The 12,590-nt window shown below is 36.5% G+C and overlaps 1 protein-coding gene across 7 annotated transcripts in view; it reads left to right on the top strand.

Moving 5' to 3' along the window:
* KLC1 (kinesin light chain 1) overlaps positions 1 to 12,590 on the top strand; it is a 51,712-nt gene that overhangs the window by 9,338 nt on the left and 29,784 nt on the right. For all 7 annotated transcript variants that reach the window (XM_026849979.1, XM_026849978.1, XM_026849980.1 and 4 more), the window contains exon 2: positions 10,461 to 10,722. In XM_026849979.1, the coding sequence (XP_026705780.1) occupies positions 10,461 to 10,722 (262 nt within the window). The remainder of the gene's footprint in view (positions 1 to 10,460; positions 10,723 to 12,590) is intronic.

Genomic DNA, 12,590 nt, shown 5'->3' with positions numbered 1-12,590 from the left:
CCCCCCCCCGAATAGAATATTGTGTTTAAGATTGAATGCTTTTATGAATGTTCTTTTATCGAACAACGTCAGGCTGAATAGCGTAGGAAAGTCACAGCTGTATCTTTCTCTTCCAGTTTGAGCAGCTTCCATTTCGGAGAGACTGCTGTTACTCCCTCATCCCTCTTGTCTTTGCCATGAGCGGATTTTACTATACCCTCATCTTTAACGTTTCATTTGTTCATGTGCTTAAACTGGATGTTCCTCCCTGCTCGCCCCTCTCCTCTCATATTCAGTGTGTTTAGAAGGATGAGGATTGGTTAAAAAAGTGGGATTCCTCCCCCCCTCCTTCAGTGTAGAGGGTAGCTGTCTCTAGTCAGCATAATGCAGCTAGTGGGATGGTAATCTTTGAGGATATAGGAGAGGTTACAGGTTTGAGCTAGGAGGACAACAACCTCCTAAAATGTTTCTGCTGACAGAATAGGAATATATACTCAATCTCTAAGGATATAGTTGAACTTTTTGTCAGTCTCAGTGCTGGTTTATGTAGTTCCACACTCCTGAATCTTGTTCCATATCCTCATTCTGTTAACACAGCTTGCTGCACAGCAGCGTCGACAAATAAATGTATTTTGGCTGTGTTTGTGTCCTGGACCTTTTCTTTTTCTGTTCCCTCACCTGTGACTGAAAAATAATCTGGTAAAAGGTGCGTATGTTTGGTTTGATTTATTATGGACGGGAGTGTTTGTGCTGAAATAAGAGAATGTAAATGAAATGTATGGCTGCATGAGGAGCATTGCTAGGTTTCTATCTCCCACCATACATAGTCTTAGTGAGTGAATGCTCCTGGTCCTGGGTTTGTAGGAAGCCAGACCAGATAATTCAGCAGCCATTTCTGTTTCCAAATTCCTCTGAACATAGAAGACAATAATGTGTGGAAGATACAAGAATGTGCTATTGTTTATATTTGCCATTTCCCTGGTGGTAGCCCAGTTGCATTCAGTATAATGAATATTACTATTGAAATATGGAGGAGTGCAGGATTCATGATGATGTTTGGCAGTGTGCTTGCACAAATAATAGTGACCTATAGGTCTTACTAGAGGTGTGAATGAATGAATCCTCAGGAAGATATGTTAATTTTGAGGATTGGTATATATTGGGAAGGTTTGGTGTGCGAATCTGATTGCTATCCTACCTTAAGGCAGAATTAACAGACAGGATGTGATAGAACTGCTCTGTAGGATTCTGGTCTGGGAGCATTGTGGAACACAGAATGGTGGTGCTTGCTGGGCATTCCTGGGGGCTGAAGAAATCGTGCAGAGATGAGAGGTATTGTTTTGTTATGGTACTGATAGGTGTTTTAGCCAGATGTCCTTATTGATCAAAGATTTGTTACCCATCCTATACCTTTTGAAAAGGCAAGAGGCACCATAGGGTGAATTTGACTCAGTGTCCCAGTAATTTGCTGTTACTGACATCTCCTTTCAATTGTTCAGAAAAAAGATAAAGGCAGATTAATGATTCAGTTGCTCTGCTTTTAAGTCTTCCTTACTCTGTATCAATTTCTCTCACAGTACTTTAAGTTAAAAATTATATATGCTGCATGTTGATTTGGAGCACACTTCAGCTGTTAAAATACATCCTTTAACGTAGAAAAAATTTCTAAGTTTGGAGTTTCTGTGGAATGCAGGTAGAGAGCAAAGATGCACAGGGTATTTTTGAAAGCAGCAGTCAGTGGGGTTTGAATTACAGTGCCTGCTTTTAGTTTGTGTGGACACTGAATCTTGATCCCCACCCAGTTGTGTTAACAAGTGGCCTGGAAATATGCTCACTGACTTTTTGTTTTTGTCTTTTCCTTTTTTTCTCTTTTCGTCTAGTCTGACTGCACATGGAGCAATACTTGGAAGTGCATGATATGTTGCTTTTAATGGCACAGTTGTTTTAGGAATTGACTGTTCTGCCATCCTCAGTAGGGGGATGCTTTCAAAACCAATTCATCCAAGAGAGATGGTTGAAAAAATAATACTAAAACTGTAATTTTCTTACTTTTTTGGTGTTTATTTTCCAGTTAATGTGTGCTCTTGTTCTCTATCAGCACCAGAAGAGTGGTGTACTGCAGCAGGATGGTGGATACTGTCATGCTGATGTTTTTAACCACAGCCAGTATTTCAGGAGTCCCAGAGGAGCACCCAGTGCCCAGCACTAGCTAAGATAAATCATGAATGTGAAAGATTACTGGAGAGGGGGCTGCAACTATGATTTGATCCTCAGGTGTGAGTTCACAGAATGTTAAGGTGCCTTTGTCAAAGGCTGCGTTAGTGCTTGGCTGTACTGCTCCATACCTCCTGGCCCAGTAGAGTTCAGACCATTTGAGTAAACTCTGCAGCTTATGGAATGCCCAGTAAGGAAATTATTTTCAACCTTACAGCAAAATCAGCTCTCTGCTGTAGTAGGTAAGAAACAGTGAATGGTATGAGGTTGTTTTTCTAGATGATTGCATCATTTGCTGTGCTTTCTGTGAAATGAAATTTGTAAGGTGTAAAAAAACCTATTCATCTGTTTGATAATTGGTGATTGCCATCAAAAGTATCAATTTTAATATTTAATAGGGTGGAATTAATTCCTTCTCAATATTAAGGAAGATGCCTGAACAATTTAATTGTGCAACTTTTTCTGTAGTCATTTTGGAAGAATTAAGTTACTGGTTTTGTATTTTTTTTTTTTTTTAATGGAAGGATAAGCAGGTGAAGGCTGTTTTCCCTAAAGCTTGAAGGGAGACTCTGCGGTTTGTACATCTTAATGTAAACTATTAGATAGCTTCAAAACCAGTTTGAAGGATTTGTTAAACCTAAAGGGTAATGTGTGCTGAAGCAATATTAGTGGATGTTCCTTTATGTCTGCAGAAGAAATTGCTGGGTTTCCCATTTTGTTTTAAGTAACCCTTCTCTTCACTGTCCTCAAGCAACATGTGTAAAAGCAACATAATCTGTGCTCACAGTAAATTGTCAGCAAAACTTCCCACATAGATCCAATAATATGAATCAAGATGTGGCCTTCTCTGCCCTTCCTGCATGCATTTTTTAATGGTCATAGGTATGCCACAAAAAGTAGATTTGGTTAAGATTATAGTTCTGATGTTAGTAAGTGGAAGCTGATGGGGTTTTTAATGTATTATGGAAGTCTGAATTGATGGTAGCATTCCTTTGCTTTTACCTAAGTGCTATGTAGAGTTAAGACAAATAGATAACATAAATGGATGCTTACTTTGATTAGTCAATAAAGCAGTTCTTGTCCAAAAATAACAGTGCAAAATGAAAGAACTGGAGTCAAGCTCAAAAAATGTTGTCTGTGCTAGTGACAGCTTAAAATTGCAAGACAAGTAACTTTGAAAACACTTCAGTGTTACTGTACCTCCCTACTCTAGTCTGAGAAGCTCTTGCTACCTAGAATCACGGTTAAAAATGTCTTATAGAGACTCAAGATTCACTGAAGTCATGGTTGCACAAGTCAGCAAGTCCATGAAGTGCCACATGCCATTTGCACACAGAAATAAATGTAGATCCTTGGAACACTGAGAGTAAAATTTGTGGAATTGATAATGATGATGGATTTGTAACTAAAAGTGTCTTGAGAGTATTTTTTTAAAAACACAGTCAAAATTTCCTTCCAGTCCACTTAAAGTAGGTAATTTATGAAGTCTGTCTTCGTAACTACAAAATACTAAACTACAATTGTTTTGAATAGTTAGCCTTGATTTTTCCTGATGTGTGATTGTGACAAGCATTTTTGATAACTAAGGGTAAATATAATGGCTTTTTAAATTATTCAGCTTCTGCCTTCTAATGCATTTAACTATGTTTGGTCTGTCTTCATGTAACCACACTTAATAGAGTCACGATCATTTTGTTGGAATGATCCAGTGAGGTGGGCTTTTGGTCATAAGCATAAGGCAAATCCTCTGTGGCCCAGACTGGTATGTCGTGTCAGTGTTTTAGTGAACAGACAAAATGCTCTGCTTTCTTGAGGTCCTTGGTGTGTTTGGTGCTTGGAAGTGTTTATTAGTGCTCACAAGAAACTGAGGCAGTGCTGACTGAAGATTGGCAGACGCTGTTTGCTGTTGACACAGCAGTAGTACAAAAAAAAAAAAAAAAAAAAAAAAAAAACGTAGGAGACTGAAGACAGACTGCAAATCACAGAAATTGCTGAACATAACCAAAATTAACAAATTGGCATTAGAGCACTTTGCCAAAGACTAACAGTGGGAGGTTTATGTTCAGTTTTACTATTCTGGGAAAGAATGGGGTTTTGGTCTTGCCCCAGGTCTGAGGATATTTAGTAAGAATGTTGTTTTAGATTTAGAGTAAGGAAGTTATGTGCCACCAACCTGTAACAGGTGATGGTAACCTTCATTGACAAAGAGTTAATAAGCATGTTTTAGTGTAGTTCCTCTAGACTCCTGACTGGGTCTGGTAAACTGTGTTAGACACGCACCTGTCAGATTTCTCTTGCACTTGCTTCAGCTTTGACGAAGAGTAATCTTTGATGTGATAACAAATGTATCAAAGGATCTTATTTCCATCTAGCTTAATTTGAAACCCGAGATATTAGAAGGGCTTGGGAATGTATACAGAGGATAAATTTTTCTCATACATGCTTATGATACAGGCAGAGTGATTGTAGGATCCAAACAGATGCCACTTCACAGAGACAGAATAATCCACTGTGATTTTAGGATACGTCACTATTCTGTGTTTTAATCGCTATATATTTTTAGTACTTCAGAAAGGTCAAATATAGTGGCTTAGATATGCTAGAAAGAGGATACTTCCCCTTGATTCCTTTTATCCAAAAAATGGGGGTAGCCAAATCATCAGAGGATCTGTCTGCTGCAGTATGTGAGCAGGAGGAGCAAGGTGGGGTTTGGCCATGTTCTGCAGCATTATGGAAATCCAGATGTGATTGAATCGAAAAGAGATTCTGGAAATAGATCAACAGGTCACGTTGGATTGTCTGCATTTAAAAAGATACAGATTTGACTGTATCATGATAATTGAAACACTAGCTAGTAGCTAGTGTTTATTCAGTAGAGTACTGTCAAGGAATTGACACCATAATAACCTTTTCTTTAAGAGGAAGAATAATCTGCAGTTACAGGATGCTCTTATGCCACTGAATACTTTTATACTGTTTAAGGGTTTTTTACTGAATTAATGGATTCAGCAAGAAGTCATAATTTAAAAAAAAAAAGTAGTTTACTTGCTACAGAAGAAGGATGAAGGCTAAAATGAGGAAGGTTTTTTTGGCAGTTATCCTTGAAATGTGCAAAAGTATTTCTTTCAAAATAGTGTTAAGATTGATACTTATAGGAATGCAGATATGATTGCTAAGAAACAGTATATGCTTCATCAGTGTTGATGTAGCGTGCTATAGAAATCTAAATAAAAGGATTTGCACAGCAGTGTAAATCTTAGCTTTTGCTTTCTCAAAGACAATTGTCAAGATTACACTTGCTACAGGTTTTATAGGAGCTATTTTTGCTATCATCTCTTTTGTTAGCAAATATAATTTGTTAGCTTGCTTTTCTTCTTAGTAATCTTTTAATCTTCCAAAGATTTCCCCTGAAATGTATGATTCTCTTTTTTTTTTATAGCAGACTGTGATGTTAAAAAACCCCAAGATTTATCAAGGCAAATGTACAGTGGCTATATTTTTCAGCTAAACAAGTACATAATCCTCTTCACTTGAACATAGTTTATTGATAGCCATTGATATTATTCACTTAAACATAGACTTACTGATAGCCATTGGGGTTTCCTAGAGTCTGTGATGCAGTGGTTTTCAGAGGTGGGTGCTATTGTGATGTAGGGGGAGAGCGTGTGGCCGTGCAGCCTCTTCCCACTGATGTGCGGGGTGCACCTGGCAGTCTTTATAGAAAAGCAACAGCCATGTTAGTCTGGTGAAATGTCTCTGCCAGTAGTCACGTTTTTTGATGTTTTACACTTTTTGGTCAAGCAGTGCTATGCTTATTGTGCATTTCTTCAAAAATTTGTGGCTTTACCTGTATAAATGCCAAACCTTTACAAACGATCAGTGTTTGTCCCGTTCGCTTACCAACACGGATGCCTTGTGGTGTTAAGATTGTAGGTCAAATTACCAGCGTGATTCTGAGCTTTTATTAGGCTATGTGCCCTTGACGTTAGACTACAAATGTCCTTTTAATAGTATTTACCTTGCATACCTTCATTTTAAACCAAGTGTTAGGGCAGACCTGCATTCAGGGTTACCTCTGAGTTGAAGGCTGGCAGAAGGAGCACAGTAAGGTTTTTTTAAATTCAGATGCTTACTGGCTGCAAGTTGATAGAAAAAGTGACTCCAAGGGGTTAATTCTTTTTTTCAAACACGTGTGTTTTAAAAGACTTCTCCATACCTTAATGTTGGTTGCTAGTCACCTGCAGCTCCATCTTCCTATCTGCTTTTACAGCCTCTGTTATGTGCCACTAATTGCTTTTACTGCATTATTTTTAAGGTAGCTTATGTACATGTGTGCTAAATTGTGAAGAGGCTTTCTGAGATCACGTATTTGGAAACCTGAGGCAGCACAGAAGCGCCGCAGTATTCTGTTTATAGAACTGGGTCAGCGAGCGTACCTTAAGTCTGACCTCCAACAGGACACCGTTTACAGGTGCAGTTCAAGATTTTCTATTCTGTAGAGGCTCATGTGTGGATTCTAATATATAGTATGATGAAAAGAATGATAGCATTGGCAGTTCAGCTACAGTCCTGAACATGTCAAGAGGACATATTTATCTTTTGTGAGGTTAGAGATGAATGTATTGGAATAAAATTCCTGAGCGTAATGGTTTGTCTTAGTTAAAAGGAAGGAAAGTCAAACACGAAGAGATTATGAATTTCCTTATGCATGGGAATATGACGTGATAGCAGAAATAGTCTCACAGAAAAAGAGAAATGAACAGATTAAAAACAAAGTAACTGATGTTCTTTCAGATTTTGAGATTTCTGTTTAAACCCTAACAGCAGTATATTCAAACTAGACTGTGCCTTATCCAAGTCCTTCTACAAGCACCTTTCTAAGTATACGAAAAACATCCATGGGTGATTCATCCTTGCCGTTTCTGCCTAGTGTGTGTTGCTGGGCTGCCTTGTTAGGAAGGGGTGCAGTTAATGCAGTGTTTGACTTACTACTCGTGTCCCTCAGCAGACTGTTTTTCATCTCTTGCCTTTGTTGGTGATTTTCTTCTTGTGCTTGGAAGGCCTGTGATCTTCTGAGGATTGTTTTTGAGGCAGTTTTCCACATTTTGAAGATTAGCAGTTAAAGCAGCTCATAGTATTTCAAGATGGTGCATTTCATGATGTAATGAGATGTGTTCTTGGTCTGAGCAGGGAATTAATTACTTGTAATTAGCAGCTAATACAAAATGAAACAAGCACCTGCCAGATGCAGAACTTGAGCCTTGCCGTTTAATTAAGGAGGAACTAAGAGTGGAATTAGTGTTAAAAGCCCTGAATAGACTGATTATTGTCACAAAACAGTGAACTGATAGGTACATATTGGAGATACAGAAAGCTCAAATTAGTGTATACTGTATCTTTGTGGAATTTGCAGTGCTTGTAGATGTCAGGGCCTGTAGGTATGGGTTGAACCAGGCTTGTAGTAGCTTTTACTCTTACGAAGATGATTTACTTTCTTGTATGCAGACACATTATTTGGTAGTTTTCAGCTATCCTGCCTGCATATTCAGAGGAAGAAGTTTAGGGAAAACGATTTGTCACAGCAGTTCACAGATTTTGGTGTGGGATTTTAATTGTATTTTAAATTATACTTTAAAACAATAATGATCAGATACTAGATACATTAAAAATCTATCTTTCCAGCTTTTAGTATTTGAAACCTGGCTATTAAAAAATGAAAATGTCAATACTGAGAAAGAGAATTCTTAGGGATACATAAGGAAATAAAAATAAAAAATTAGAACTGTTTTTTTTATTTATTTGTCTTTAGGACCCATGCTAATCTTTAGCCAGAGCTATATGCTGGATTATATCTATGATCTGACAGCCTTTTTTCCTTATGATAACAAATCAATGTCCATTTCACACCTTAGATGTAATTGTGCACACAGATGTGTCTTTTGGCTGGATTTCTTATGTCAGATAGGTACTTCCCTTTATTCTTTTTTGCATGATATCATAACCACTACAAGGCTTAATGTCGCTTTTGGTATTACTTTCTTGGTTTTGTGTATTCTTTTTTTAACAGTGAAAGGCTGTTCATTTATCTGTATTCATCACCTAGAATTCATTTAACTTCTGTTGTGGTGGTTAAAATGTGCAATTTTTAAAAAACAGTATCTGTGTATGCATTACATACATACATGCGCACACCTGCCTTCCATCTTTGGTGTAGAATGGCTACAGAACACTGAAGCACACAGAAGGAATTGCTACCCCTAGTTACATAAGACAGACAAATCATCACATACTTATACTGGATTGTAAGAAAACCCTAGGTATTTAAAAATCATATTTCTCAGAACTTTTATAATACATAATGGAAATCCCTATTCATTAGAAGTCCTCTGCTGTTTTTATTTCTTTATGTTCAAAGTTTGAGTTCTTTGCATTCAGGATGGAAATTGTTAATTGAAGGCATGAAGGCATGCTGATGGTAATTAGGGTTGAGTTGTATGCTGGTTAGCATAATCCATAACGATTTCTTATATGATTCTGCATGTTAGAAGCATATATTTACAAATTTGGCTCACATTAAATTGCAGTTCAATTTTATACACGATTTTAGAGAGTGTGTGCTTTAAAAATGTCATTTAAGCATTCTGGGTAGTAGTTCTCAGGTTATAAATGGAAAATGTGTAAATCTCCTTCTGCTCATCAGGCTTTCTTATGCCACACAAGATTATATGTTTTATACAGATATATACACTCTGTATCACATATATCTGTGAACATGAAGTTCTTGTATTAAACTCTGGTAAAACCAAACTCATTGCTTCCCCAAATTATCTGTTTTTTCAGACAATAGTGTAGTGCACACCTCTTTTTGTGACAAATGGTTATGCCTTTTAGGTATTGCATTGGAGGAGATCATAGCAGGGTAACTTGAGTGTAACCACTTTTTTTTTTTAATGTCTTACAAGAGTATAAGAGCACATTCTTTGGCTCTTGTCATGAAGTGGTGCATATATGTATGTTCCTTATAGCACTTTTATTCAAGATTTAAGTGGCTGTAATTTTTTTGGCTTTCTTCTAAAACTGGACTTGCTTCTGTATAAAGTTGTAATAGAGATTAGCTAATTAATTTTAAATATTAGTTTATCAAAGCTTCCCCAAGTGTCTTCATACAGAAATGATAATTTATTGCTTTTGAAAAATCTCTCTGACTTTATTCTGGTTTATACTTTCTGGTATAAAGGTATAAATATAAAGTATAAAAGAACAATTCTTCAATTCTTTATTTTTGTTACAAAAGATTAGTCTGGTGACATTTAAAAAATTTAAAAAAGGATCAAATGATTTCTGTGTCTTATTTGTATTTTTAAATAAACTTGTTTGTCACTTCAGTAACGGCATGTGTGGTGGTAAAGTTACCTGAGTTTCTAAACTTTTTTTGATCTTCATTTGGATTTGGTAGAGGTGTTTACAAATATCCAGAAATTTGCTAGCCTTAATGTAGTGTAGTGTATGAGATACTGACAGAATAACACTGTGAAATGTTTCTTCCAAGGGCTGTGTTCTACAAACCTTTTTTTCTAGTAGGATACAGCTGTTGCAGCTTCCTCAAAACATCTGCATGTAGACCTGTAGGCAGTTGAATATCTGTTATGTAACTGCAGAGTTGCAATAATGAATGTAATCTTAGGGAGTAGTTGTTATTTTCAAAATAAGTAGTGATAATGGCTTTTGTAGTCTTTGGAAAAGGATGGTGTTTCCTTCTTACTAGAAGAGGGTGATTTTTCTCATGATTGACTGATTGATCAACCCTTTTAGAGGGTTGAATGTATTTCTTCAAATTCTTCCAGTTCTACTTGTGGATATTTGTAGAGATAGTTGTAGATCAGTGGCATCTGCAGATAGATATATTTATTAGAGTAGGTCTTTTATACACAGGCTTCTTTGCTTTTGCACAAACCAGAATCCTGGAGATGCAGTCCTATTCTTCACTGCTTGTGAGAAATTATTCTGCCCTGTTGTAGTATATATTCTATTTTCTGTTGTTGTTTGGCTTATGAATTAGTGTAAATCCAGAAATAGAAACTGGAAAACTTGAAACACTGTTCAAAGCTGGGACTCAATTGTAAAACATTGTAAAAGTTGTGCATTCTGAATATACATTTCAAATTCGTATGTTTTAATGACTTCTTAAAGGAAAGCATTATTCAGTTATAGAGAATTGCTTATTTTAATTTTACTTTTGGATTAACTAGTGTACTTTTCCATTTCAGAATGTATGAAAACATGTCCACAATGGTGTATTTAAAGGAAGAGAAGTTGGAGAAGCTTACTCAAGATGAGATCATTGCCAAAACTAAGCAAGTGATTAATGGACTAGAGGCACTGAAGAATGAACACAATTCAATTTTACAGAGCTTACTTGAAACACTGAAGTGTTTGAAGAAAGATGATGAAACTAATCTGGTTGAAGAAAAATCAAACATGATTCGAAAGTCACTGGAAATGCTGGAGCTTGGCCTTAGTGAAGCACAGGTAAAATTGTAGTAGAAATAAAGCAGACTTTGAGGACTTAACTTTGCCCTATTGAATATTTGTAATGTGCTGGGATGTTTACGTTATTGTATGTTAAGGAGAAACATTGCTGTAATTAATAGAGGTAGATACTGTCTGTCTTGCTGTGTTACAGAACTCATTATGCATTCAGTATTAAAGCACTGAAGCTCATAACCGAGCTTCAGTGAGACAGTTGCTATTTTCTATTTAGACTTTTCCATGGCATTAGGCGGGTAATGTTTGAGCTGCTCAAGAACTCAACATTGGCATTTTAGCTCTTAATTATTGCATAGGGAGGTGTCTCTCCCTCTCCACCCCATGCCCCAAATTTGCTCCAGCCTCTGAGCTCTGCCATAACCTTAAATTCATGTTTATATTCCCGTGATTCTGAGATTCTTTATAGTAGCTCACAATGCTCCTGAAGCTTAAGAATCTCTAATCTTTATTGTACATTTACTAAATATTTTAAACATTGAGAATGGAGTACAGAACCTGAACAACTTTCACTGATGCGTTAAAAAAAGGACTCACCTAATTTCTGTGAACTATTTTAGTTGATGAAGATATTGTCTGCAGAAGGTGAGTGAAAAGATGCATGTTTAGTCAGGATATCAGGACTATATTTAACAGTCCAACTTTAGGCTTTTTTGTACTACATCAAAAACCAGAAACGATGTACTGTGACACAGTCATTGGTATAAAATAGCAGATGTTTGCAAATGATTTGAAAATGCCAATGAGTTAGCTCTATATTAATAGTCTCTGTACTGGTCTGTAAATGTGCTCAGTCTTCTGATCTGATCTGGAAGTTTTGTGCATTGGATCATGGTGAATTGAGGCCTGAGAGAACGAACAAATACGGATTACCAGACATGGGACTGTAGAACCCCTGGACGTTATAGTACTGATTGTCAGGCCTTAGTATATTGTACAAGCTTGCTCGTTTGTATCAGAAGAAAATATTAAAAGACACGGAATAAAATTGCTAAGTTGAGTTACTGTTAATGGGTGTTTGTAGGAGATCTGTGGGTGAATGTGTAACTTCTATATTCTGACTTTGACACGATATTGGGACTCCAAGAAGCTATTCCTGATTGTTGGCTCTGTTGGAGTCAGCGGCCTCAGTTGCAGATGTTACTGCCTTGTTTACCCTGCACGGTGTTTTGTGAACTCTGGTGGCAATGAGCCAAGAAGCCTGCATTTACTGCCTTTGTCAGGAAAGCAATGACACTTCGAACTACTACTCTTAGACTTGATAAGCCAACTCTTCCTGCATGCTTTGGGTTGCAGCAGTGTAGTAATTCTTATGATTTGCAGCATTTAAGTTAAGATATGGAAATATTTATAAAATATGTTTTTGTGATATGGATGTAGGTCTGATGACATAAGTGTTATTTCAATGAAAATGAAACTGAAGAAGTAATAAAACTTTTCTTGCAGTTAATTCTAAAGAGGTAAGATTACAAAAGATTTAGTTTTGCTATTGTAGCCAGTACAATGTTGTTTGATTATGTTAATCCTATTATCACAACTTTCCTAAATGTGCTTTCTGATGTTACAAATGCCACAGTTTGAATAGGCCAAGTAATTTAAATTATTAACAGTTTTGAGTATGTGAGTAGATAGGTGCTGAAATCTGAAGATTTAGACTGGTATTGGGAAATTATACCTGGAGTATTTCTTACCTTTGTAGGAAAAAGTAGTTTCTACAGGCTTGATATATCTTTTTGAAACATGAAAATTCAGCTAAGGTCACCATCTGTTTCACATTAAATATTTAATTTAAAAACACTTTAAAGTAATTTTGTTTTAAAGAAACATGAAATTGAGGAGATGAAATACTAATA

Source organism: Athene cunicularia (assembly GCF_003259725.1).
Source record: "Athene cunicularia isolate RWA chromosome 5 unlocalized genomic scaffold, athCun1 chr5_part1, whole genome shotgun sequence".
In the NCBI taxonomy this organism is placed as follows: domain Eukaryota; kingdom Metazoa; phylum Chordata; class Aves; order Strigiformes; family Strigidae; genus Athene; species Athene cunicularia.
The sequence above is the reverse complement of the archived record's forward strand: the minus strand, read 5'-3'. Positions and strand labels throughout refer to the sequence as shown.